Source organism: Trifolium pratense, linkage group LG3, assembly GCF_020283565.1.
Source record: "Trifolium pratense cultivar HEN17-A07 linkage group LG3, ARS_RC_1.1, whole genome shotgun sequence".
NCBI lineage: Eukaryota > Viridiplantae > Streptophyta > Magnoliopsida > Fabales > Fabaceae > Trifolium > Trifolium pratense.
Genome location: NC_060061.1, coordinates 8420487 through 8447527, shown reverse-complemented (window position 1 = coordinate 8447527; position 27041 = coordinate 8420487). Strand labels below are relative to the sequence as shown.

Genomic DNA, 27041 nt, shown 5'->3' with positions numbered 1-27041 from the left:
ATATGAGATCCGAGGGAGTATTACTAAACAAAAGAATACTTATATCAGCAACTTGAATGATATTATTGTAAAGTAAAAAAGAACTATATGGCAATAGATTGTAAACTCTATTTATACAATAGATTGTAGTTTGTATGTAACAGCTTATAATTGTTTTATGTTGACCTATGATGATGCACTTTCGATTGTTTGAATGCACTCCAGTACGGTTGCCTTGTTTGCCATCGATGCCATTAAGGCTTCGTGGGTCGCCTTGTTATTTTTCAACAGAGAAGCCGCAAACAAAACCTGCAAATATGAGCTTATTGAGGACACATGCACATATACAAGGTTTTTATGTCTAGCTTTGTGTTAGAATAACATACAGCCCATCTGGTGATATTTTGTTGCTGATCTTTACTGAGTTGTGGCTTGGTTCTGTTTATAAACCTCTGCAGCAAAATATATTTTTTAATTATTATATGATTTAATACTAGTGAGTAGTTTAATATTCATATAGCTTGGAATTAGATGTTTCAAACCTGGAGGGTAAAAAGATCAGCAGATTGACCAACCACCTTGTCATATGTTAAACCTTCTGCTGCCAGTCCAGCCATTGATACAACAGCCAATCTGAAAAAACAAGCAATAACAACTTTACGTATTTTGTATGCTCTTTTCGCGTTCCAATGTGATTTCCGCCATGATTTTAAGAAGCTGGCATTCCTAGCTTCTGTCAAACGCACGACTCCATTGTGGAAACAGAGACTATATCACATTGGTGTTTTCTAGACTAAAGCTTCATGGTAAATACCTACCTATCTAGCTCCTTAGTATCAAGCTGACCACTATAGAGAAGCTTTTCAAGCCTCTCATCAATGAGATTGACATGCTCTTTTCCAATATCCAGGGAATATCCGAAAATAGGTAAGCCGAGCAGATAAGCAACTAGTGTACAAACGACCAAACAGAAGCTGAGTTAGAGAGTACATGATGAAATTGAAAAGACAGATACATGATACTTTGTGTATAAATATCAGCCAAAAAAAAGGGCAGTACTCAAAAAATGGGCTGCTTCATGTCTAGCAATCCTTTCTTGATAATCAGGAAAAACTGCTGAAAAGCTGCTAATAGCTGCTTGGAGAAGCCTACACTAGCATATTAATTAGAGCATTAGTGCTATGGCAAAAATGCTGAAGAGAGAGCATTCACTGCTACTTGGTAAAGCTTAATTCTTACCCTGGTGATGTGCTACCTATGCCCAAAACCACTAAGGAAATACTCCCAATCAAGTATGGTACAAAGAAGCCCCAATCCTGCATGAGTCAGTAAGCATAAATCAGAGATGGTAAAATGGGAAAGTGAAAACTATTAGGAGGAAATCATCTTCAGCCAAACTTATTTTCCACTTTCTCTATTTTCTTAGTTAGCCATATCAAGCAAGTGTAAAAGGATTTCAATTTTAAAATTTACTTTCCTACTATTGTACCAAGTACACAACCTTAAACGTCTGTTTAATAGTTATAAGCTAAATGCACGAGTTTGTTACTTGGAAGAGGAGACAACTCTAAACCCTAAAAAATCATAATTACAGAAAATTATAACTAATGTTAGCAACTGTTCAATGCCCTCAATTGTGGTGGCCTATATATAATATGCTTGGCTACAACTGCAATTTGAAAACATAAATGTTACATCCACATTTGCGAATAACGCTACTAGTCTTCATCATACTTCTAAAAGCAAATTACCATACACAAGATCATCAAATAGACATACAGATCAAGACATAAGAGTCGAATGGTTACCCCGGGAAGCTGGCCAGCCAGAATACCCAAGAATCCAGTTGTTCCAACCACAGTAAAGAGAAAAGCTGCCTGTATCAGAAAGAACTATGTTATAATTTGGACTTAGAACAAGCTTAATTCTCAAGAAAGTCACATGTCATGTATAATTCCATTTGACAATACAAAAGTAAAAAATAAAAAGCAACTATGAAAACTCACATCGTTTCTGACACTAGGGATTGCAAGGTTCTCTGCATTTTTAATCCCCAAAGTTGTCAGCTCTCGAATTGATGTCTGGTGCACAAATTCAAAAAAGGTCAAAACTTGGTAGAATGATGAAGCTTGCATATGAATTTTCAAATATTGCGAAGCATTGGAGTTGTATACATAACATGACTATGAAACACTCACACAAATACAAGACACTACATTGACACGTAGATGAGAATAATTGTGAAAAGTTGAATCAACTGTAACTACATGTGTCAGTGCCATCAACAACACGTGTTAGAAACCGTTCAAATCTTCAATCTGAAGAGTCGGTACTACATAGTGTACACAATGATATGTCTCATTCATATGTTTGTGAATGTTATATAGATAATAGAAGCATCAATGAGCTTAACATTTTAGGTGGCATGATGCCATCTTTCCCAGAAATCGCTTGAAAATTTACAATGGAGACTAACCGTACGACGTGAAACATATGGCTGAGAACTCCATTTCTTGGCCCAACCAATTTCACTAAGTTGATCAAGTGCCTCTTTAACAGCATTGCTATCTTTCTGCACAAAAAACATTTTTTATTTACATATATACCTGTCACTAGTTCAGTTACATTACCTAAATAGTAAAAAAAATAAAAAATACCATATCAATGAATTAGAAATAATTTCATGAGGTTATTATAAACATAAAACAAAATAATCTATTTTGAACTCAAAATTCAGGAAACCTTCATATTGTTAAGTATAAACTCATATGTTGTTGACATATATTAAAGTGAAGAGTGTTGAGATAGAAAGACCTTGGCAATGGCAGAATCAAGAGAGTTGAGGTCAACACCAGGTGCAGCAGAGGAAGAAGCTCTTATTGTGAATTTTGGGAGGTTGATGTTGAAGCATGTTTGATGGTAATGATGGTAATGATGGTAATGGAGGATATTAATATTATTATGGTAATAATGATATGGTTTATGGAGAGATGATGAGTAAGGCATGGTTATCATCCCCATATTGCTTTGTTATCTTTTGAGGTATGAATATTCCTACCTTATTGGAGGGTTGAGGTTGCAGCAGATAAGGAATAAGGAAGGACTTTGGTGGTGGGACCAACAAAAAAGAGAAAAAAGAGAAAAAATAAAAAAGTATTGTTGAGTGTGGGATTTGAACCCACGCCCTTTCGGACCAGAACCTTAATCTGGCGCCTTAGACCAACTCGGCCAACTCAACCTTCTTGTAATTGGGTACGAAACATGGATATATTAATGTAGTTAGATGGTAGTAATGATGAGTTCCTAGTACATATATCGTTTCTAAAATTTTGTACACTACTACACGTAGGAGCTCCTCTCCCCCACCTCATCTCTATCTTCTAAAATTTCGTAGGGAAAATATTTAAATAGATAGAAGCATTTAGTATACTTCAAGACCAAGTATTTCTATCATAGGCACAACTCCAACTCTATTGTGTATAAGCGCACATATTGATTGTAAACTTGATGCTGATATGGTTTTTTGATAGTGTTAGCTATTAGATATGTTAACCATTAGTTTGTCCTTTTTTTTTTAATTCGGCCCTTATTATTGTCTGTTCCTACAAGGATTCGAGGGGGAATGCAGAATATGATTATCAGGCTAGTAGAATATTAGGTACTAATATTAGGTTTTTTCAGTTATTTTGTGGAAGAAAAATGTGATCCCATTCTGATGCTTATGATGCCTTGTATATAAGAGCGTAAGAGTGTCATAGGAGATGGTGGAGTAAACATAGGGAGTAATGGGCTAGTTCTATTACCTAGTCTTTTCGGACCTCCTCTGAATTGGGCGAGTGGCCAAATTGGGCGTGTCGGTGTTGGATTTAGGCGAATGATATCCAAGTATTTTGTCCTGTACATTATCAAAGGAGAAAAAAAAACTTTCATTTTTTATTGAGGCTGTAATATTCACACATCAAAATATCAAAATAGTGTGTACATATTTTAAATGCCTATAGATGAAAATACAAAACGAATTCAGTTAAACTTTAATTAAGGATGTACTGTCAACCATTCGTGAAGTTAAATATAGTTTACACTTTCAAAATATCACTCGTGCAATGGGTGATTATACTGAGAATTTGTTTTCAGAAATAACTAATGAGTGTTCTATAGATGAATCTTTCATACAGCAAAAAGCAAGATTGAAGCATGAAAACACCAATTAAGAAGACCCATGGGAGACCTAAATAGAAGATATACAGTATCACTTTACAACATACAATCTCTTGCAGGAAGTCAGTCACACATTAACTGATCAACCAAACAATGTTTACAGCAAAAACTTTAACAACCAGAATATATAGTATATACTGTACATCATCAACAATAAACAAAACCTAGTGGCTGTCAAATGCCGCTTAATTGCCAACACAAATTATGCATAAACATGTGCCATGTTACATTTATTTTCATTTTTATTTTCACACTTCAAAAAAATACTGCACAACAGCATGGCCTTAATTGCAAACTGCAAATGGAAGAGGAAAAAAAATATAAACGATCAAAACATGCTTGCGCCAAATATCATACTATTATCTTGCATAACCACCATTGTCAGCCTTTAAAAAGTTGCCAATTTGCTCTAGCGCCTGCAAGATACAAAAGGATATATTAGCTACACATCAGTTATGCCAACTTAGATTTAACTTCAGCACCGCCCAAAGCTAACAAAATGAAAAGTTACAAGGGCATGGGGCAGAAATTGTTCAAGACCTCAATTGCAATATCAGTTGGAGACAAATCGGATGCATCTCTTCGGCCCAGTTTTATTGCTATATCTGCACATAAAAACAGCACAGCATCAGAAATTTGCACTTTGATTGTTATCATCTAGAAAGCATACAACGTGAAGGAGTAATATGTGTTGAGCTTCACAAAAGATTGTAAAGCAACAAGATCAATCTTTTTTATTGGGGGAGGATCTATACAGTAACATGAGTTTTAAATGTTTTATTTTGGACAATCTTGAAATGCTAATTGATTAAGAACACCGAGGAGAAAAACTAAGCTCCAGGCATCACGCCATGAGATTGTAAATACATAAAAATTGTCTTCCTGTTCTTTCCTACAGTATCTGGACAGTTTTACAATTGTAATTTCAAAACAGAAAAGAAGATTTAAAGACATACTTTCTAATGAGACTCTGGCATTGGCGTTAGCATAGAATTCACCTCTCTCTTCAAAAAGAGCAGACAAACGCATCAAAGCCTGCATGTGAAATACAAATAGTCAAATTATTTGGTGGAAAAGTGTTTGTTATTAACATTCAATAACATAAACTACGGATAATTAATATATTATGTTTTGGCACAAAAATCCTATGGTTACGAAACAATTTACCGCTGTGTACGCATCCCCTGCTTCATCATGTAGAAGAGGGCGAGAACCAGTTCCTACAGCTGCAATTCTTTTTGCCAATGCTTCCACCGGTACATCCAACCAAACACTAACCCCCTTGTGCATATATTTCCTGGTAATCCATTTGTATTCGGATACATGTAAGGATAAGGAAAGACTTAATCATAAAAACTGAATCATAAACTTCCTTATTGCTATTAGTATGTTAACTCTTATACCAATTAATGGGCCTCACAACAGCACCTCCACCAGTAGAAATGACAAGTTTATTCATCAGGGACAGCTTATTCAATGCCTCAGTCTGACATGGTAAACAAACAAATGAATGACAAATGTGTGAAAGAACCAGAGGAAAACCAGAACAATTCACAATATCCTAGTGTCAGTATAGTCAAACAGAATAATAGTAATTGGGAGATAAGGAATGTTAATTCAACATCTGAAAGTTGACAACGTAACCTATAATATAAAAACGAAATCATATCTACACTATATAAATACAGTTTCGGACAACAAAATTGTTGTCCAAATAACATTTCTCTTCAGTGATATAGTAGATTAGTAGTGACTTCTGCACACATGTCATCATCAGACACTATGCTGTCTGCTTTTATTAACATTGTAGTCCAGAATCTTATAACAAGCTTTTACTGAAGGACCAGAGTTTCAACTTAGGTTAATATCAACCTTACTATTAAATCAAGTGACTCAGCATGTTGCTTGCGACCAAATAATTGTGGAGATAAAAAAATAGCACGTCTTTTAGCAGGGAGTTCATGGGATAGCCACTGACCCTTGACCACAAGGAAGCGAAGAGCAACGTGTTAGGGCCCCCAATTCTGAAAGTTTGTAGTAGAAGAAAAAAGATCCCCATATTAGAGAAGTCCAGCTATGTTAATATGCTGTGCAGCAAGGAGAATGAGTGAAAATAGAAAGTTAGTAAGAGTAGTTAGGGGGAGAATAAAAAGGGAGTTGGAGCATGGTGAGTTAGTTTTGGGAAGTCATTAAGGTGTGTGGTAGGGCTCTCAAGTTACCTGTGGGTGTTTCTTCTTGAGGATACGTCCCAAGAAGAGTTCAATGGATAGAGATTCACTTGTTTCTTTCTATAGCTACTATACCACTCCTATACAACAATTACAGCATTGTCTAGCTCTTGCATGAAGACATCAATAATGATGACTTGATAGTTGATACATATAGCATTGTCTGGGGACAAGGCGTAGTTACTTTATTTAAAATTTTAAATGTTAATTCAAACAGAGTTGGGAATGTAGAGAGAATCCAAACCTAGAAGCCAGCATGACAAGCAAGCAAATGCCTCCAGAACTCAACTATAAATGTAAATTCGCTGTCTCATACATACCCAGCTGATGTGATCATATGAGATTCATGCTCCTCTGTCAAACCCATCAAGATGGATAGGGTGGTCCATCCACGACATGGGTGGACAAACAAGCTCTGATACCAGTTAAAGTAGACGATAAGCCACTCTTCCAGATGATAAGAGAAGGGAGCTTCGACCATATATTACAATCAGCCAATATAGAGCTCACACTCTTTCCAAGCTCATTTGCTTTCCCTACAAACTAAATCAATTTACTAGCAGAAATCCTAACTGGTAGGAGAAATGTTCTTCTATTTCAACAAAACATCCTAAATTGTGGGACAGAAATTCCACTGACTCGGTAAAAGGAAATACTGAAGCCAGTTATACAAACTACTGGAAAATATTTTGTTTATTTGGATACTCTTTGATTTTATGTTCTATAATATCCTGCCCGTCACACTGCTAAGTGCATCATGAATTGGTATTTCATAACACATCTATGTAGCACCAACATTTCAGGTCGAAGGCATCGGACACGTGTCACCGACATGTGTGGTTACATTCAATTATTCCATTTTATTAAATGATTACTGGCGTCGACATGTCAGTGCCGCGTTCGTGCTTCATAGGCACACATTGATCTCCTATTTACTTGGAGCAGCTTATAACATATAGAAGCAGAAAAGAAGGGTACTACTGAGTAATTAAAGATCTAGGAAAATCTAAAAGTTCCGACAACTTAAGAAAAGTTCTAAACACCGAAGAATATGAAAACTTAACACAGTCCTTTCCAACTGACCTCCTTATCACGAAAGAAAGATTCTCCGTAGAGCTTGAATATATCAGCTACAGAGTGTCCGTCAACCTCTTCCTCAATCAATGTATCACTATAGCATACATATGTGCAAAAATTAATATCAGCAAGACCTATACTATGGCCACAAATTAGAGTAACCGTGTTTTAAAAGACAGATGTATGCACTATTATATACGAATTTCAAACAAAACTCTTGTATACAAAAGTAGACCAAAATCCCAAGGATAACTGAGACCCACCTGTTTTCATCTATTGCAAAATAAAATTCTAAACCTCTTAATATCATTTGAAAATGAACACTAGCTGAACCTCATATCAAATATTAAATATAATGTGATAATTACACACACAAATATGATAGTGTTTGTTTCTTGGATACTCAAATGCTACATGATTTACGTGTTTCAAAGCTCATTTTTCCTTGTGAACAAAGACAATAAATTAACATACTAACCAATCACAAAATGAATAGCTAAGCGCTTGTGACATAATCTTTCCGACAGTTGTCTTCCCAGAGCCCATCATTCCTGCATGTCAATTTGTAAGTATTTTGAATGCCAAAGTAATCATACTTGTAATGCATACCATGTAATCACGCGACATCAAACAAAGAAACTGACCAACAACATATACACAGCGTCCATTTAAATACGGTTGGATCTGTTGCAATCTATTCTGCAATTTTATTGGTTCAAGTAAGAAAATTATATATATAGATACTTAGAAGAGCCACAAACTGAGCTAATATTACTATTTGTTGATGCCATAGCCTACTGGAATGGAAGGATATAACATCAACTAAAATGAATTAGCTTAAATGAATTAAAAATTATGACGATCATATGCTATTACCTTCAGAATCAACTCTTCCTCAAGGGGAAACTTATGGCCTTCAGATTCCAATATCGAAGCTACAAGAGTAATATCAAAAACAAAATTTAAGCATTCAAAATGGGGCAGCGCTAACTTTACTCAGTAAAAAACTAGACCTAATGCAAGAATATCTGAATATTATGTTTACTCAAACACTGTACTTTTTCAACTAATCAACATAAATAAATGTAATTCAAGCATCAGATAGTAAAATCTAGCTTAATATTGTCCGATGTAAGTATCTGTTACATTGATAGAAAATACACTCAAGTGTCCAGTTGGTGCGACTGTTCGGGAGAATTTATTCAATAAGAGCTCATCGTATGACAAAAAATGCAGTAGAAGCTTAAATTCCATAAGCTACTTGTGTTTGGATATACTTGTTGCAAAAACTGTTTGCATTCTCAACATTTGTTTTCACAATATACGGGTGGATTGAAGTCGAAGAGACCATATACTATCTGAAAGAGCTTATTGAATTAAGCCGAAAACAGCTTACTGCTGATAATGAACTATTTTAATAATCTCTTCTAAATACTTGATGTAATGAGACTAGTCCAAATAATGAAATAAACCATTCTAAATTTCCCCTTAGTATTAGTATTTCCTTTTCATATTAATCACGAAAAGTTTTTCGACATAGATATCATAGAACATTCTACAAAATTTGAAAGTATATTAAGTTATTAATGCACAAGCAATTAAAACTTTATTTGACTTAAGTGATTTTGGTTTCATGGAACAACCTATCATCAATCAATTTCTGAAAACGCCAAAAAAAAAAAACTCACTTTCAATAACGACAATAAAAAGTGAAAATCAAAAACTACACATTCAAAAAAAAAAAAAAAAAAAAAAAGCAATGTGAATTATATAATTGATTTTTAATTAATTAAATAATAGCAAAACCTGGAACATTGTTATAAGAACAAGCAAGAACCACCCTCCGCCGAGTCATCTGAAGCTTTTCCGGTTTAGCGGTTCGAGTGAAAGAGCAACCGGTTCTTGTCACAAACTTTTCCGGTCGGGTCAAACCCGGCAGATTCAACGTTTGAACAGCTTTAGCATCCATTACAGCAGAACTAGAGAGTACAGAACTACACATTAAAACGACGTAGATTTTTGCCGAATTAACTAAGCAATAGAACAAAACGACAGAAACTGAATCCAAAACCAATAATAATAATAATAATAATCGAAATTGAATAGTAGTAAACTGACCTGGTAATTTATTTATTGTTGTGGATTTGAGAAATGAAAGAAGAAGAGTAATGGAGTGGAAACAAAATCTAATTGGATGAAGATTGAAGATGATATTTGAAAAATGATTTTGAGAGTGTAAATTTGTTTATTTTAATGCTCTTGTGTGTTGTTGTGCCCACAAGTATTACTGCTTGCTACTTCTTTTGTTGGAAGTCCATTTTTATTTTATTTTATTTCTTTCATAATTTTTTATTTTTTTTCCAAATAATCTGGTGACCAGAAATTAAAGTGAAAAAGGAGATTCATTGCACGTTGTATTTTAAGATTCATTGAAAAACTATCAATTTAATTTTTAAGATTCATTGCATTGCACCATGTGTTTTAAGATTATATTTGGATTAGATTAGATAATTTAAGCACCAAATTAATTAGAGATAAAATATTTCCTCTCCTTCTAATTATAAACAAGTATTTTATTTTTACATTCATTGAATCGTTAATGTATTTTTATTTAATTTTTTGAATAAATCAAATACATATTCAATGAATATCAAAACTTAAATTGATACTTCATTATCATTTAAGTTTCACACTTCAAACAGTTACGTCTTTTTAAGTTTTTTATGTAATATTCCCCCGGTTATGAATATAAGAAATATTTCACTTTTTAAATTCATTGTAAAATTTATGTATTTAGATTATATTATTGTTTAAATACATCAATTACACAATAAATCTAAAAAGTGACAAGTTTCTTTTATATAGAACCGGAATGAGTAGTTATGTCTTAAAGATTTTTAGGTAATAAATAGGTCGTTTAAGTTTATAACTTGTTGCACCATTCTTTTTCCAGTTATCATCCGTTACAAAAATATGTTACATCGTTTTCCGATTACGTTGTTGCATTGTGGTCGTTAGCATTGACTTCCATCACGGTGAATATTTTGATAAAAAAAAGAGACACATATTGGATGAAATTAACTAAAATGATAATAGTGCAACAAATTAGAAATTTTTGTTTTTTTTTCTAAAACAAGTTAGAATATTACTTTAAAAAATTTAAAGTGTCTAAATTTTATAAAGGTAAAACTTTGGATGCATTTAACCTTATTTATATAAAAATAAGTTTTTTTTTTTAATACAATGATAATCTTTCAATAACAATACAAAACAAATACAATTTAAATACACATTTTTTTAGAAAAAATGGTACTCTCTATATCTCAAAATAATTGTCATAATTTGACCGTGTGGACTATTCATATAAGTTACTTTTACCATATTTTTTACTAATATATAAATATAAATATTAGCATATGAGATATCGTTAGATTTGTCTCGATGAGTACTATTAAAATATCAATTTTTCATAATTTTTCTTGTTCAAATATCTTTTTTCATAATTTTTAATAATTTACAACAAAAGATATTCATGATCAAAATTGTACATCGATAAATGTGCAATGGTAAAATGAGACAATTATTTTGAGAGAGAGGAGTATATTATTGCTCTTGACAATGTTGAACAGTTTATTTAGAAGTTGTTTTCATTTTGAGTGATAATTGAATAATCATGTAGATATTGACAACTTACCAACTACCGCAAACTTGGTGGATGTGGATAGAGGTGACAATTGTGGTAGGTAAGTAGGATTGTAGAGTTGTTTTTTTTTTTTTTGACTAAAGGATTGTAGAGTTGTTTTCAAAATACAAAAAAATTATAAAATTAATCAAGAAATGGTGCTGATTTCTTTTTTTGTTACAAGAAAAGGTGATGCTTTTGAAAATGAACTAATGTGTATATAATCTTATAATCATGCTGATTTTATAAATTAGTCATATTTGAATATGTTACCTAATATTCTTAATAGGGTTAAATATGTTTTTGTCTTTATAGTTTTACAAAATTTTCGTTTTAGTTTCTGAAGTTTGTTTTCACATTTTTTAGTCATGAAATTTCATTAATCAATGATTTTAGTCCATGTATTCCACATGGATTTAATGAAGGATGATGTGGCAGCAACATGACACTGCCACGTGTATTTTTTATTTTTTTGCTTGCCACATCACCAATCTTTTTTATTTATTTTTTTCTCAAAAAAAATTTCAAATTTTTTTTTTGCACGCCCAATCCCAAATAAAAGGAAAAATTGAAAAAACATGATTGGTGATGTGGCAAGTCAAAAAAATAAAAAATACTCGTGGCAGTGCCACGTCGCTGCCACATCATCCTCCATTAAATTCATGTGGACGTCAGAGATTAAAACCATTGACTAATGAAATTTTAGGGACTAAAAAGTGTAAAAACAAACTTCAGGAATTAAAACGAAAATTCTGTGAAACTATAGAGAAAAATATATATTTAAGAATATTAGGTAACATATTCAAGTAGTTGAACACAAAAAAAAATCAAATAGATAGATAGATTAGAGTACATTATCATGAGAAAAAAATTAATAATGAAAAATTGCTCTTTTTTCACGTGTGTAATAATAATTCGTAAAAAGAGAATGGTTGTCTGACTTGGCATTTACATGTGCTCACCAACCACCAGTCAACTACCACCAATTCGAAGGTTGGTGGAACTAGTTAGTGTAGCAGGCCGTACGGTCATGATACTGCGGTCTCTTTTCAAACAACGATGACAAACTCACACACATAATAAAATTTGAGTCAACAAAAGTAGGAAGGGGAATAACTCAAGTCAATCGGTGAATAGTTCAAAATTCGATTCGATAATTGATCGGATCGAATTTTGTATGTGTTTATTCTTATATGTTTGGGGATGACTTTGATTTTAATTTAATATTTGTTATCTCTTTTAAAAAAAAATAGTTTAAACTATTAAAGATCCAATTTTGACTAAAAAATTGACTAAAAAATTGACTATAAAATTATGTGATTCACCTAACGAAATGAAATTAACAAGACAAACTGAGTTGTTCGTAAACTTAAAATGAGTTAAATTTGGACTAAAAAAATTACTATCTTCGTCCCTAATTATAAGTTGAACCGAGTTTCGAGTTGAATCAATTCTTAACGAGTCGAGTCGAATTGAGGTGAGTTCGACTCCACTCGACTCATTTTCGGTCTTAAACAAAAGTTAATGTATTATATAACCAATATATTAGGTTCAAATAGTTAACAAGTTTCTCATATGACGAATTGTTCGTGGTATTCGATTTCAAATAGTTAATGATTTTAGTCCTTACGCTTATAGTATGATTATATTTTATTTCCTTTAATTTTTATTTTGGGTGTAGTTCCTACAAATTTAAAAACTATTGTTTTTAGTCTCTAACATTATACGTGTGACCTTATATAATCACTCATGTGACACCACATGGCCCAATAAATTGACGATGTTAGGAACTAAAAATAATAATTTTTTAGTTTGTTTGATTGAATCCAAACAAAAATATTTATAGAGAGTCAGAGACTAAAACAAAATTAAAAAAAAAACACGGTGATTAAAGGTCTAAAATCCTTTTTAAACCATAAAAAACTACTTGCAAAGTTTAGCTTTCAAACTCCTATAAATGGTTTTGTCAAAAAAAAAACAAAAACTCCTATAAATGGTGAAAAAATAACCAATACAAATGCAGATCAATTTCACATATCCTTTTAGTAATTAACCATAAAATCATGAATCATCTGTATTTACATTTATTGTTCTTGTGCTTCTCATCATTTTGCCTCAAAATTAGAGGTTGCAATTTCATGCATTGATGTGATTAAGAACTTCAAACCTTGTGTGAGCTATTTGGTCAGTGGAAGTTGACAACCACTAGCTGCATGTAGTTCTGGAGCTAAAGCTCTTGCTTCTGCTACATTTTTTACAGAGGATAAAAAAACTGCTTGCAATTGCATCGAATCCACTTCTAAGAGTGTTAAAATTAACTCACAATTGGCTCAAGCTCTTCCAAGAAACTGTAGAATTAACACTCCAATCAATATCTCCCCAAATGCTGATTGTGCCTAGTAAAAATCATAACTTAAATGATTCACAAATATATTTTTATATTTTTGTTAATCCATCATAGGGTCTATTTTTGTAAATCATAACTTATAGTTGATAGTTGAAAATTTGACTTATAGTTGATAGCTGAAAAACTAGTTGATTTAAATTTGAGTGTTTGTTAAAATTAGCTTTTCAAGTCACTGATAAATATAAAATGACATAAAAGTACATGTATGTATAATTTTATTTTTAAAAATGATATTTATAAACATTTTTAACTATAATTTATTTTAAATATTTAAAATTAAAGTTTGAAAATTACAAATGTGATATATAAATTTAATTGAGATTTGTTTAACTAAAATTGTTTTAACTTTATTATCAAATTTTTATATTTTTAATGGAAAGTTATATCATTTTATTTAAAATGGTAAATATGTAAAAAAATAAATAAATAAATATTGAAATGCATTAAACAAAAGGATTCCGTTGAAAAAAAAAACCAACAAGAGCAAGTGCAGTTATTATTCCTAAAACAAATAACGTGTGTAGTTTAAACGTGAGTAGTTTAATTTTTTGAAAAAAATAAAAAATATTAAAACTAATATAATAAAGATAAAAATGAAATAAAATCAAAAAAGCTATAAGTTCAAACGCTACTTACAATAACATCTCAAAAAATGCTGTAAGTTAATTAGAGAAGCTTATTACTCCGTATCAAACACGTCTGACGAGCTTATAAGTTAGTCCAATAAATTATAAGCTAACTTATTGACCTTACCAAACACACCCGCATTTGTTATATTTCAAAATTCAAAATGACTCGGATCTGTTGACACTAATTAGGTGTCAATTAAATTTTAACACTAAATTTAAAATGTTCATTTCAATTAATCTAAAGATCAACTATTGCTCAATAAAGTTTTCTATAATGTACTTAACATGTTTGTACAAATTAATTTAAAATTCCGAATTGTATGCATCAAGGTTGTCAGAACCGGACCGGTCATCGAACCGGCAAGCTCACCGGTTCAAGGTTCAATTGGTCGGACCGGGTTCAACCGGGGTCGAACCGTTTTTAATTAAATATATATTTTAATTAATATATAAATAAAAAATATGAATAATTGTTCAATATTTCATAATTTCACACATTAAAAAGATAAAATATCAAATGTCAAAATAAAATAAAATTTATAATTCAAACCAAATTAGAAATTATATAATAAACTAAGTTCAATAACACAAAATAGCACCATAACATCAATTGACAACATACTGCTTTCAAAAAAAATCAATTGACAACATACTACCAAAACCAAGTGCCAAGTGAAAAAGCAAAAACTAAATGTTCATCAAGTTCATAAAGACTAGTGTCCAAATGCATAGCTAAATGCAACGTAATAATCATTATAATGTTCATCTAGACATAAAAAGTTAAAAACTAATAATCATTATAGTCTTCAAGGTAATAGTAGTACCGCCGGCGCCGGAGCAAGAGGAGGAAGGGGAAGGGTTTGTGGCAAGGTTGAAGAGGGTGGAGGAGAGAAGAGAAAAAAAATTAAGCGTTTTTACGTGATGACTAATGAGAGAAGAGAAAAAAGATGAAAAACAACTTTTCCTATTCCTACGTTGTTTCAGATTTTTTTTTTTTTAAAAAAAAAAAAAAAGATTTTGCCTTGTTTTTTTAAAAAAAAAAAAAAAAAATGCAAAACCGTTTGGACCGGCCGGCCGGTTCGCCGGTTCAACCCGGTTCAACCCGGTTCGCCACGGTTTTTTCCCGGTTGGTTTCCTGTCCGGTTTTCGATCATAACCGAGCCGGTTTCATGGCCGGTTCACGGTCCGACCGGTCCGACCGGCCGGTCCGGTCCGGTTCTGACAACCTTGGTATGCATAATTTACTTAAAAGTAGGTTCAAAAGTTGTGAAGAAAATATTTAGCGACCAAAACTTTTTAATATTTATATATAGGGATCATAAATATATTTAGCCTTATTAGATAAAAAAAACTTAGGCAAAAGATCACACACACAACATACCCCGAAAAAAAAAATCACACATAATTTAATTTTTTTTATCAAGTAGCATAGTGACTAGAAAATCCACTTTAAAAGTGAATAAATAGAGTGTTCTGGATTCGGACCCGGACTCATGCACATATAGTGCGATATCGCTATACCAACTGAGCTAAGCTCACTAGCACCACACACAATTAATTTTATATAAGACTAAAAATTTCACCAACTTATTACATGATACCCACCAATATATCTTTTAATTTAAAATAACTCTCATTTTTAATTTATTAAATGACTCTCTTAAGTCATGTATGTCATGTGATAATGTATACTATATATATGATTGAAATACAAAATAATTATAATTTTTAATTCTATTTATTTTGCTTTTTACGAAATCCATATTATATATCTTCTATCTATTAAATATAATCATGCAGAAATTTGTAACATTATATTGTTTTCTTGAAAATTAATTATTTATATATTTTGTCTCTCAATTGTTTTCATCTATTATTTTATATTTTCTTATTTTCCATTTATTCTTCTTTTTCTCACGCGTGCATAAATATAAAAAGACACTTTTAGTACAAAAAATTGTTACCATCTAATTATTAATATGAAAAATGTTAAACATTACCTTTGGGAGAATTGTTAAGAAAACAAAAATGATATGTTTAACTACACATTTGGTCCCTTACGTTTATTTTGGGTTTCAATTTGGTCCCTTACGTTTAAAATGTATCAATTTGGTCCCTTACGTTTATTTTAGGTTTCAAATTAGTCATTTCCGTCAATTTTGTCACATGTGGCAGCCAATTTGCATATGTGGACTAACACGTGGTACTTGGACACACTGACACGTGTACTATTCAAACGGTGTTAGTGACAAAATTAACGGAAAGGACTAACTTGAAACCTAAAATAAACGTAAGGGACCAAATTGATACTTTTTAAACGTAAGAGACCAAATTGAAACCTAAAATAAACGTAAGGGACCAAATGTGTAGTTAAGCCAAAATGATAATATAATCTAGTGGTGAGAGGTTTTAGTAGTATGTTAGACATATGGAATTTCCATCCTCCTCGGGTCATCGTAAACTAAAAAAATATAATACTACCTTTGGTCCTTTTTATTAGGAACATTTTAGGGAAAAAAATTGGTAATATTTATAAGAAACTTTGACCAATTTTCAAATATTTTAAATGTTCAATTTCACTCATGTCCTTATTTATTATGACAGAAGTTTAAAAATAAGTAAGTTAGTTGAATAAAAAGTAATTAAATAAGGATATACATGGAATAAATTTAAATTTATAAAAGTATTAAATGAAAGCTTCATTGGTCTGTTTGATTTTTTCAAAGTGTTCCTTATAAAAAGGACCGGAGGGAGTATAATATTAAAAGTAGTATATTTAATGCCTTGAATTTATTTTAAAAAGCATGACCCAAATAACATATATATTTAAAAAAAAAAGTGTCTATAAATATTTATATCTATTATACATATTACTAAAAGTGTCCCTTTAGAATGGACCCTAAGCGGTCGTCGATATATTTTATCTGTACACGCCAAATGATCGGACAATGAAAAGAGCGGCCAATAAGCGAAATATTCAAGAGACTGCCATGGTCTTTGGGCTAGTCAAATGCTTATAGTGCAACAATTGCATATGATTATTTGATACTTTATAAATACACATTCAAGAAAATAGAAAAAGATGAGATATAATCGATAGAGTTGTCTTTCGATAAATTAAATCATATTTTTCACGTATTTACATCATATCACCCCACATGTACATGAGCTTCATATCTAATAAGCATACAATTTATTTTTTTATATAATAGAAAAGTCAATATTGTGTATGTATAAATATGTTTCATCGCTTATATTAATTTTTTTTTTTTCGGTGTGAGATTTCTTATTACTAAAGTTATTCTTTACTATCGCACGACGATTCACGTGAAGCTTAACACGCAAAAACACTTGAGAATAAGCAAACTTCAATCCTTTAAAAACTTCCGGAAACTTTGTCATATATGAGCACTACATACGCCTAAGAATGTAGAGAAACCACACATATATCCACCGCCATTAAAATATTTAAATAATATGTGTGGGAATACTTGATTCTATTGTGAGTTAAAGAAACAAAACTCAACAATTACTTAAGGATATGGAACCAACAAATTAGTTAAGAGAACAAACTAATAATTTAGCCTTTAAATTATGTTTGTAGGGAACATTGATAGCCTCAGCAAAATGAAGCTTACTCCCTCCAAATATATTTTATATTCTGTCACTAGTTTGAATTAAAACTAGAGCATGCATCCACCTTAGTATCTATGATGCGAATCCATCATCATCGATTACTATCAGTATCCAAATTAAATTTCCTTGACAAAATCAATGTGATCCAAACTTTACACTTTTCCACTATTTTACATCAATTTCTTCAACCAAATGACTCCGACATTCCTCCAATCACCGAACAACGAAAAATTGGTCGTGAATTGGCTAAATTATTGCAATTCTCATGTCCAAACATTCCAATCCCTTGTTATAAGAAAATCCACGCCAAAATTGTGGTGTTGGGTTTTCATCAACACGATATTTTCCTTATTAACACCCTCTTACATGCTTATTCGAAACTGAACTTAGTAAGCGATGCACAGAAGCTGTTTGATGTTATGCCTCATAGAAACCTTGTTACTTGGTCTTCAATGGTTTCTATGTACACTCAGCGCGGTTACAGTATTGAAGCATTGGTGTTGTTTTGCAAGTTCATGAGAAGTTGTAATGAGAAACCAAATGAATATATTTTAGCTAGTGTTGTGAGAGCTTGCACGCAATTGGGTTGTCTCGACCATGCTCTTCAGGTGCATGGTTTGGTTGTTAAAGGTGGATATGTTCATGATGTTTATGTGTGTACCTCTTTGATTGATTTTTATACCAAGCATGGTTGTATCGATGATGCAAGGTTGCTTTTTGATGGCTTAGAAGTGAAAACCACTGTCACATGGACTACTATCATTGCAGGGTATGTGAAACAAGGAAGAAGTGAACTGTCTTTAAAATTGTTTAACCGAATGAGAGAGGGTGGTGTTTGTCCTGACAAATATGTACTTTCAAGTGTTTTAAGTGCTTGTTCGAATCTTGAGTTTCTTGAAGGGGGGAAGCAAATTCATTGCTATGTATTAAGGAGAGGCATTGTCATGGATGACTCAATGGTCAATGGATTTATAGATTTTTACTTTAAGTGTCACAAAGTGGAGTTGGGTAGGAAGTTATTTGATCGGATGGTAGACAAAAGTGTAGTTTCGTGGACCACAATGATTGCTGGTTTCATGCAAAATTCATTCCATCGGGATGCCCTTGACCTGTTTGTTGAAATGGCTAGAATGGGTTGGAAACCTGATGCATTTGGTTGCACGAGCGTTCTGAATTCGTGTGGTTCACTTTTGGCTCTGGAAAAGGGAAGACAAGTGCATGCTTATGCTATCAAGGTCAATATCGATAATGATGATTTTGTGAAAAATGGTTTGATTGACATGTATGCCAAATGTGATTCCTTGACTGATGCAAGAAAAGTTTTTGACCTTATGGCTGCTATTAATTTAGTATCTTACAATGCAATGATAGAAGGATACTCAAGACAAGACAAGCTGTGTGAAGCATTGGATCTTTTTCGAGAAATGAGGCTAAATTTATTTCCACCAACTCTATTAACGTTTGTAAGCCTTCTTGGGGTAGCTGCATCATTATATCACCTGGAGTTAAGCAACCAAATCCATGGCCTGATTATTAAATATGGGGTTTCTTTAGATGAATTTTCCGGAAGTGCTCTAATAGATGTTTACTCAAAATGTTCACGTGTTGCGGATGCACGACTAGTTTTCGAAGAGATACAGGACAAAGACATTGTAGTATGGAATGCGATGTTTTCTGGGTACACCCAACATTTGGAAAATGAGGAGTCTCTCAAACTTTACAAAGGTTTACAAATGTCAAGACTAAAACCCAACGAGTTCACTTTTGCTGCTGTAGTCACCGCAGCAAGTAATATAGCAAGTCTGCGACATGGTCAGCAGTTCCACAACCATGTCATAAAGCTAGGTTTTGACGATGACCCCTTTGTCGCAAACGCTCTAGTTGATATGTATGCCAAAAGTGGAAGCATCGAAGAGGCTCACAAAGCATTTAGCTACACAAATCGGAAAGACATTGCATGTTGGAATTCGATGATTGCAACTTATGCTCAACATGGAGAAGCGGAAAAAGCTCTTCAGGTGTTTGAACATGTGATTATGGAGGGAGTGAAACCAAATTATGTCACCTTTGTTGGTGTTCTATCAGCATGTAGCCATGCTGGACTTCTTGACCTTGGATTTTATCACTTTGACTCAATGTCTCAATTTGGAATTGAACCGGGAATTGAGCATTATGCATGCATGGTTTCTCTCTTGGGCCGTGCTGGTAGAGTATATGAAGCTAAAGAATTTATCGAGAAGATGCCAATAGAACCAGCAGCAGTTGTATGGAGGAGCCTGCTCAGTGCATGCAGAGTTTCTGGTGATGTTGAACTGGGAACATATGCAGCTGAGATGGCAATTTCATGTAACCCAGCAGACAGTGGATCATATGTATTACTTTCAAATATATTTGCATCAAAAGGTATGTGGGCAAATGTCAGAAGGTTGAGGGAAAAAATGGACATAAGCGGCGTCGTAAAAGAACCAGGTTGTAGTTGGATTGAAGTGAATAATGAAATCAACAAGTTTATTGCCAGAGACACAGCACATCGTGACTCCACTCCCATATCTTTAGTTTTAGACAATTTGCTTCTACAGATCAAGGGATTTGGTTATGTGGCAAACACTGATGCACTTTTGCTAGATGATTGAGATGAATCAACCTGTGGTAATATTACAATCAGCCTAGCTTTTAAACTGCCCAAGCTTTTAAACATAAATCTAACAGTACTACAGTAGCACCGAGTGAGTGATGTCTTGCAATGATGGCAAGAGGGTTTAAACAATGTGGAATTGGTTCTATTATAATGCTCTCTGTACACCAAAATCTGAGAGGTTTGGCAAGAACCTTTACTAAAAAAGAAAGCTTCCACAAGAATTTGGTTTTATATTTTGAATCTAGAACGTTTTCTTTTTTTGGAAAAAGAGATATTTGGAAGTGGCACAAGAAGAGGATTGTCTTGGAGACACTGGTGAGTAGTTGAACCACAAGAAGGGCACAGGAAGAGGATTGTCTTTGAGACACCTATGAGTAGTGAGCCTTCTGCCAAGGGAGAAGAATGCAATTATCATTAACTTTCTTTCTTGGTTGTTTCAAGCGGCAATACATCCTGAGACAACTATTGCTTGGAGGCTTGATTTGGAGAGGAGAGGATGCTCATTTATTGGGTTGGGGACACATCATTCGATGTAGATACAGTGCGGAGAATCGTGCAGTTTCAATCGATTAAGCACATACCATCTCAGTGAAGCTTTTTAAATCATGTTCATATGTTGCATAGTTGTATATATGCAATGGAAAATATTTGTCATTCTTTCTTGATTGTTGTGAAACTTCCATTGAATGTTTAGTATCATGTCAGCTATCATACTACATTGGCTTCTTTCAAGCAGCAATAAACATAGTTTTGGGCTTCTTTATTTATGACATAATAATTTTGGCTTTAAAATCACATGGTTGCATATTTAAATACTTTTACCTATGAACGGAATATATGTAATGCAAGAGCATCCACAATGGAGCTCCCCATTTTTTGGTACTTAATCGGGCCCCATGTATACACATCACTCTTTTATAATTTCTTAATAGTAGTACCTAATAAGTACTCAATCTCTCCAACCCAACAATTCTTAAAAAGTTTTAAATAGGTCCCACCAATAACACATCTAACCAATAACTCTACATCATTATAAATGGGTCCCACAAAAAATGATATAGGTACCAAGTCTTATTTTAGAACTAGTACCTATTAGGTACTATTTTGATTTTGCTCCAATGGGAGTACCTATTAGGTACTAGTACTTAAAAAAAATAAGAACCAGCATTGGAGATGGTCTAACGATGTCATCTATGTGTGAAGTATGAAATCCAACAACACTCCAACCATCAAAGCAGAAAGAATAGCACTTTTAAGTTGCAGAGCTTCTAATGGAAAAGACATAAGTCAAAAACTTCCTCGCGAATAAATAAATAATTAGAAATGTTATCTTGAAAAGAACCGTAGTAATTTTGAATTTCCTTAACTCACATTTTGAGGAATGATTTTACACGAAACAAACACCCCCTTTTATATGTAGTCAAGATGTTTCAATGTAAGATAATTTTGTAGAGGAAAATAAACTATTTTATTACATCACTTAATTTTTGTAATTAAATTTTAAAATTAGTCATATGATAAAATAGCGAACCCCTGTTGAATATGAATATCATAATGATTTATAGTAACGTCTAGATATTAAACTCAAAATCAATTATTATTTTTATTTTTTGACAAATAAAAAAAAACGCATGATATATGTCAACAAAAAAATAAATGCATGATATATTGTTTGTGATGAATAAAAAGAGAACACGAAAATTTAAGGAGCGCTATGAAAAGGTTGGTGGTTTTGATTGTTTTGTTCGCTTGATTCCGGGCATGACTACAAGAGTGAACTCAACTTATTCGATGCTTGAAAGTGCTCTTAAATATCGGCATGTGTTTGAAAGTCTTCACTTGTATGATGGTGATTATGTGTTCTGTCCTTCAGCAGAAGAGTGGAAAAAAGTAGAAAAAATTTGTGCATTCTTGTTGCCTTTTAGTGAAACTGCTAACATGATTAATGGCACATCACATCATACTTCCAACTTGTATTTTTTGCAAGTTTGGAAAGTCCAATGTGTTCTAGTTGATAGTTTGGGAGATGAAGATGAAGATATAAAGAGAATGGCTGAAAGGATGATGAGCAAATTTGAGGAATATTGGGATGAGTATAGTGTTGATCTTGCATTGGGTGCGGTTCTTGACCCGCGGATGAAGTTGTCAACATTGGCTTATTGTTACTCAAAACTTGATGCAACAACATGTGAACGGAAGTTGCAACAAGTAAAGAGAAAGTTGTACATGCTATTTGACAAGTATTCTAGCAAAAATACTTCTTCTGGCATGAAAAGAACTATTCAGGACCAATCTTCTCGTATGCCATTGCAAAAGAAATTAAAGTCTTTATCTCACGGCCTATTTGATGTAAGTATGTTTAATTTTTTTGATTGACAATTTAATTTTTTTTCTTTTTTTTTCTTTAATTTGATTAACCTCATTAGTCATTACTTTCATTTTCACATGTGAAATGTAATAGGAATTGAAAGTGCACTATCAGCAGGTTGTTACTCGAACTGGAAAATTTCAACTCGACGTTTACTTAGACGAGTCAAATTTGGATTTTCGTTGTTATGAAGATATGGATGTATTACAATGGTGGAAGAGTAATAATAATCGATTTCCGGATCTATCAATATTGGCCTGCGACTTGTTAAGTGTTCCCATTACCACCGTTGCTTCCGATTTTGAATTTTGCATGGGCTCACGTGTCTTTAACAAGTATAAAGATCGTTTGTTGCCGAAGAATGTGGAAACTTGAATGTGTACTCGCAATTGGTTGTACAATTTTGTTAGCCATGGTAATTTACTTAATTGGAATGTAAAATAGATATGATTTTATTGTTTTGGTAACATATGTTCAATTGAGTTAGTAACTACTTCAATTATGATATGTAGGTGATGACTTTGAAGATGACGACGACTTTGTAGAAATAATGAATGAAGTTGACGGTGATGAAAAATCAGAGAAAGCATCTAATGATAATGATTTTGAAGATGACAGTAATGATGGTGATGATGATTGATTTGCTTGTATTTATTTAACTTTGGTAGATTGATCTATTGGCCGTCACATAATTAAAAATCAATTGGGTATGTATTACAATATTAGAGATTTAGACTTTAGAGAGTTAATGGGTTGACTATGAAATATTATTACAAGATAGGAAAAAAAGAAGCATGGTGGGGCAATCTATATATGATTGTGGATACCTTAAACTTTATCATGGTATTGTTTTCTATTGTGTAACATTTTGTCTAGTACTTATATTTTGTAAATGAAAGGAATAATAAATTTTTTTATGTATATATTTTGATTACTGATTCAGTTGTACGTACAAAACATTCAAAATTTCAAAGGATCAAGTCTCACGACCAATATAATGTTAGTGAAGATGTACTTATGTGTCTATGAACCAAAATATTGGCCAAGAGAATATTCATATTTAGTGTCTGACATGCCTCAAATAAGATTACATCCGGTTAAAAGAAAATTTTAAGAAACAAATTAAAACAAAAGAATAATTAATCCTTAAATTCAAATTGGCTCTTAAAGAAATTAAGCTTTGTAATTTATTTTTTTCAATTAACATGTTATAAGTGCAAAGTTTTTCTTCTCTTAGCCAAATAGTTTAAATTACAATTATAACTAATCAACTTTTTTTTCTCAATGGATTATAGCTAATCAATTGATATATCTCTCTTTACTGAGTTATAATTTAAATTTGGTCCGCTAACTTTAATTATGCATATAATTGGTAATAATTTGTGTATTGAAATTAAATTCAACTAGTAAGTTATTATTATTAAAAAATAAATACAGTAAATGAAATTCAGCTGAAACCGAACGGCTAACCCGTTTAAACCCGACATAACCCGACGCGGGTGCCCGGTTTAGGGTTTTGGATTGAAATCGCAATATAAATACTAATCCCGCTAACCTCATTTCTCACTTCACACTTTATCTTCTTCATTTCGCCACTCTCTCCTCCGTCTAAGCTACCCGTCTCTGCCATGTCGCCGCCTTATGCTGACTTTTCGTCTCTGATGCCTCACGTGCAGGTATTGTTTTGTTTTCAAACATCATTTTCTTGAACTCTGTTTATCTTTCAATGCAATAATAGTAACTTGTGATTTTAAAAACGCAATAATAATTTATTTTGCTGAAATTTAATCTAGATCTTGGAAGAAGAATTTGAATCTGATGACGAGGTAGGTCGATTTGATTCACAGTTCTTGCCTATATGTGCTTCTATGATCCTTCAAAATGATTTTCCCTTTGATTATTTTGAGCGCGAAACAACGAGAAACTCCACACAGCAGTTAAATCCAAATCTTGTTTTGCCTCCTCCTAATGTTATTGAGGCTTATGTTTCGGATTTATACATGGAAGAGAAATCTAAGCTTAAACAAGAATTGGCTACCATTCCTAATAGGATATCTTTAACTTTTGATTTGTGGACATCTTGTACTACCGAGACCTATATTTGTTTGACTGCTCATTTTGTTGATGCGGATTGGAAGTTAAAGAGTAAGCTTCTCAACTTCTGTGTTGTTCTCGATACTCCAGCTGAGATGTGCGAGAGAACGATTGAGTTTTTGAAGGATTGGGGAATAGAGAAAAAGATTTTCTCTCTCACTTTAGATCAATCACCTAAGAATGATATTTTGCAAGAAGAATTGAAAACGAAACTTGGTTTGCAAAATGGGTTGGTATGTGATGGAGAGTTCTTTCATGCTCATTGTTTTGCACGCGTGTTTAAACTGATTGTTGATGAGGGGTTGAAACTAGTTAGTCGTGCTGTGTGTAAAATTAGAGAGAGTATCTGGTTTGTGAAGGAGTCAAAGAGTAGAAGGAAAAATTTTAAGAAGTGCGTTGAAAAGGTTGGTGGTGTTGATAGTTCAGTTCACTTGCATCTGGATATGTCTATGAGTGTGAACTCAACTCGTTTGATGCTTGAAAGTGCTGTTAAATATCGGGGTGTGTTTGAAAGTCTTCGCTTGTATGATGATGATTATGTGTTATGTCCTTCAGCAGAAGAGTGGAAAAGAGTAGAAAAAATTTGTGCATTCTTGTTGCCTTTTAGTGAAACTGCTAACATGATTAATGGCAAACCACCTCCTACTTCCGACATGTGCTTTTTGCAAGTTTGGAAAGTTCAATGTGTTCTAGTTGATACTTTGGAAGATGAAGATGAAGTTATAAAGAGAATGGCTAAAAGGATGATGGGTAAGTTTAAGAAATATTGGGATGAGTATAGTGTTATTCTTGCATTGGGAGTGGTTCTTGACCCACGGATGAAGTTTTCAAGATTGGCTTATTGTTACTCAAAACTTGATCCATCAACCTGTGAACAGAAGCTGCAAAAACTAAAGAAAAAGTTGTACATGCTATTTGACAGTTATTCTAGCAAAAGTACTTCTTCTGGCGTGCAAAGACCTATTCATGACCTATCTGATGTAAGTTTATATATATTTTTTGAATCAACAATGTATTTACTTTCTATCTTGAATTTGTTTAACCACATTGCTTTCCTTTTCACTTGTGACATATAATAGGAATTGAAAATGCACCATCAACAGCTTGTTGCTGAAACTGGAAACTCTGAACTTGATATTTACTTAAATGAGCCAGGTTTGGATTTTCATTCTTATGAAGATATGGATGTACTACAGTGGTGGAAGAATAATAATGGTCGATTTCCGGATCTATCAAGATTTGCTTGCGACTTGTTAAGTGTTCCCATTACCACTGTCGCTTCCAATTCTGAATATTGCACGGGCTCATACTTCTTTAACAAGTATAAAGATCGTATGTTGCAGATGGATGTGGAAACTAGAATTTGTACTCGCAGTTGGCTGTATAGTTTTGTTAGCAATGGTAATCTATGTAAAATGTAAATATTGTTGTATTGTTTTGTTAACCACCAGTCAATTTAATTATTAACCTTTTCAATTGTGATATGTAGATGTAGAAGACGACGACGATGACTTTGAAGAAATGATGAATGAATTTGATGGAGCTGATGATGGAGAAGACGGTGATGAATGAAGATGACGTTGATGATGATGATGGTGATGATTTATTTGCTTGTATTTATTTTACTAGGCTTTATGGTTCAAAAACTTTAAACTATACATGGTTTGTTAAGGTTATGTTTTCTGGACTTACTGCTGAACTTAATTTTTAATGTTTGTAACTGTAGACTTGTTTTGAACTTGTAATATGGGGATTTGTTTGCTTTCTAATGTTTGCTGTTGGACGAAGTAAGTTTGTAAGTCCATGTGAAAGGGGACAAGACAATGATCAACTAGTAATTGTCTTTATTCTTGTGGATTGTTCTATAGAATCTCTATTATTGAATTTGGTTTGGTTTATAGTCCTTATTTTTGGTTTTATTTTCATCTGGTTTTGGTTAAATCAATTTCTGAACCATTACTCCCTATAAATACACATAGTTTTGGCTTTAGAAACGGTTACTTTTTCCTATTAACAGTGAGCGCCATATTGTATGTAACAATGATTAATCATTTGTGTAAAGTATGAAGTCCAACAACACACCAA

At 32.8% G+C, this 27041-nt stretch overlaps 5 protein-coding genes and 1 non-coding gene across 7 annotated transcripts; 3 read left to right on the top strand and 3 right to left on the bottom strand.

The window, feature by feature from the left end:
• Positions 1 to 42: 42 nt before the first annotated feature.
• LOC123916461 lies at positions 43 to 3056 on the bottom strand. Its single transcript, XM_045967924.1, has 10 exons — positions 2794 to 3056; positions 2456 to 2551; positions 1986 to 2060; positions 1788 to 1856; positions 1219 to 1295; positions 1039 to 1127; positions 798 to 927; positions 522 to 612; positions 366 to 431; positions 43 to 288 (listed from the first exon to the last, which is right to left on the bottom strand). The coding sequence occupies exons 1-10, from the start codon at positions 2998 to 3000 to the stop codon at positions 166 to 168; spliced, it is 1023 nt and encodes a 340-aa protein (XP_045823880.1). The 5' UTR covers positions 3001 to 3056; the 3' UTR covers positions 43 to 165.
• Positions 3057 to 3136: 80 nt separating this feature from the next.
• On the bottom strand, positions 3137 to 3217 carry TRNAL-AAG. Its single transcript has one exon. It is a non-coding gene; the product is annotated as a tRNA-Leu (tRNA).
• A 969-nt stretch (positions 3218 to 4186) lies between these two features.
• On the bottom strand, positions 4187 to 9887 carry LOC123916660 (shikimate kinase 1, chloroplastic-like). 2 transcript variants are annotated; one of them, XM_045968180.1, is made up of 11 exons: positions 9621 to 9887; positions 9309 to 9481; positions 8379 to 8437; positions 8147 to 8201; positions 7981 to 8053; positions 7509 to 7596; positions 5601 to 5683; positions 5365 to 5494; positions 5154 to 5232; positions 4738 to 4802; positions 4187 to 4613 (listed from the first exon to the last, which is right to left on the bottom strand). In XM_045968180.1, the coding sequence occupies exons 2-11, from the start codon at positions 9469 to 9471 to the stop codon at positions 4557 to 4559; spliced, it is 852 nt and encodes a 283-aa protein (XP_045824136.1). In that variant the 5' UTR covers positions 9472 to 9481; positions 9621 to 9887; the 3' UTR covers positions 4187 to 4556. The 2 variants fall into 2 exon arrangements, with proteins under 2 accessions (XP_045824136.1, XP_045824137.1); XM_045968181.1 differs by having other exon boundaries at positions 9309 to 9496; positions 9621 to 9834.
• A 7615-nt stretch (positions 9888 to 17502) lies between these two features.
• On the top strand, positions 17503 to 21283 carry LOC123918371 (pentatricopeptide repeat-containing protein At4g39530). The gene has a single exon (XM_045970395.1). The coding sequence runs from the start codon at positions 17931 to 17933 to the stop codon at positions 20487 to 20489; it is 2559 nt and encodes an 852-aa protein (XP_045826351.1). The 5' UTR covers positions 17503 to 17930; the 3' UTR covers positions 20490 to 21283.
• A 972-nt stretch (positions 21284 to 22255) lies between these two features.
• On the top strand, positions 22256 to 23502 carry LOC123914542 (zinc finger BED domain-containing protein RICESLEEPER 2-like). Its single transcript, XM_045965744.1, has 3 exons — positions 22256 to 22843; positions 22956 to 23208; positions 23375 to 23502. The coding sequence occupies exons 1-3, from the start codon at positions 22256 to 22258 to the stop codon at positions 23500 to 23502; spliced, it is 969 nt and encodes a 322-aa protein (XP_045821700.1).
• Positions 23503 to 24203: 701 nt separating this feature from the next.
• Positions 24204 to 26863, top strand: LOC123918697 (zinc finger BED domain-containing protein RICESLEEPER 2-like). The gene is made up of 4 exons (XM_045970820.1): positions 24204 to 24538; positions 24656 to 25936; positions 26036 to 26357; positions 26446 to 26863. Exons 1-4 carry the CDS (start codon positions 24491 to 24493, stop codon positions 26526 to 26528), a joined length of 1734 nt encoding a protein of 577 aa, XP_045826776.1. The 5' UTR covers positions 24204 to 24490; the 3' UTR covers positions 26529 to 26863.
• The last annotated feature ends 178 nt before the right edge of the window (positions 26864 to 27041 follow it).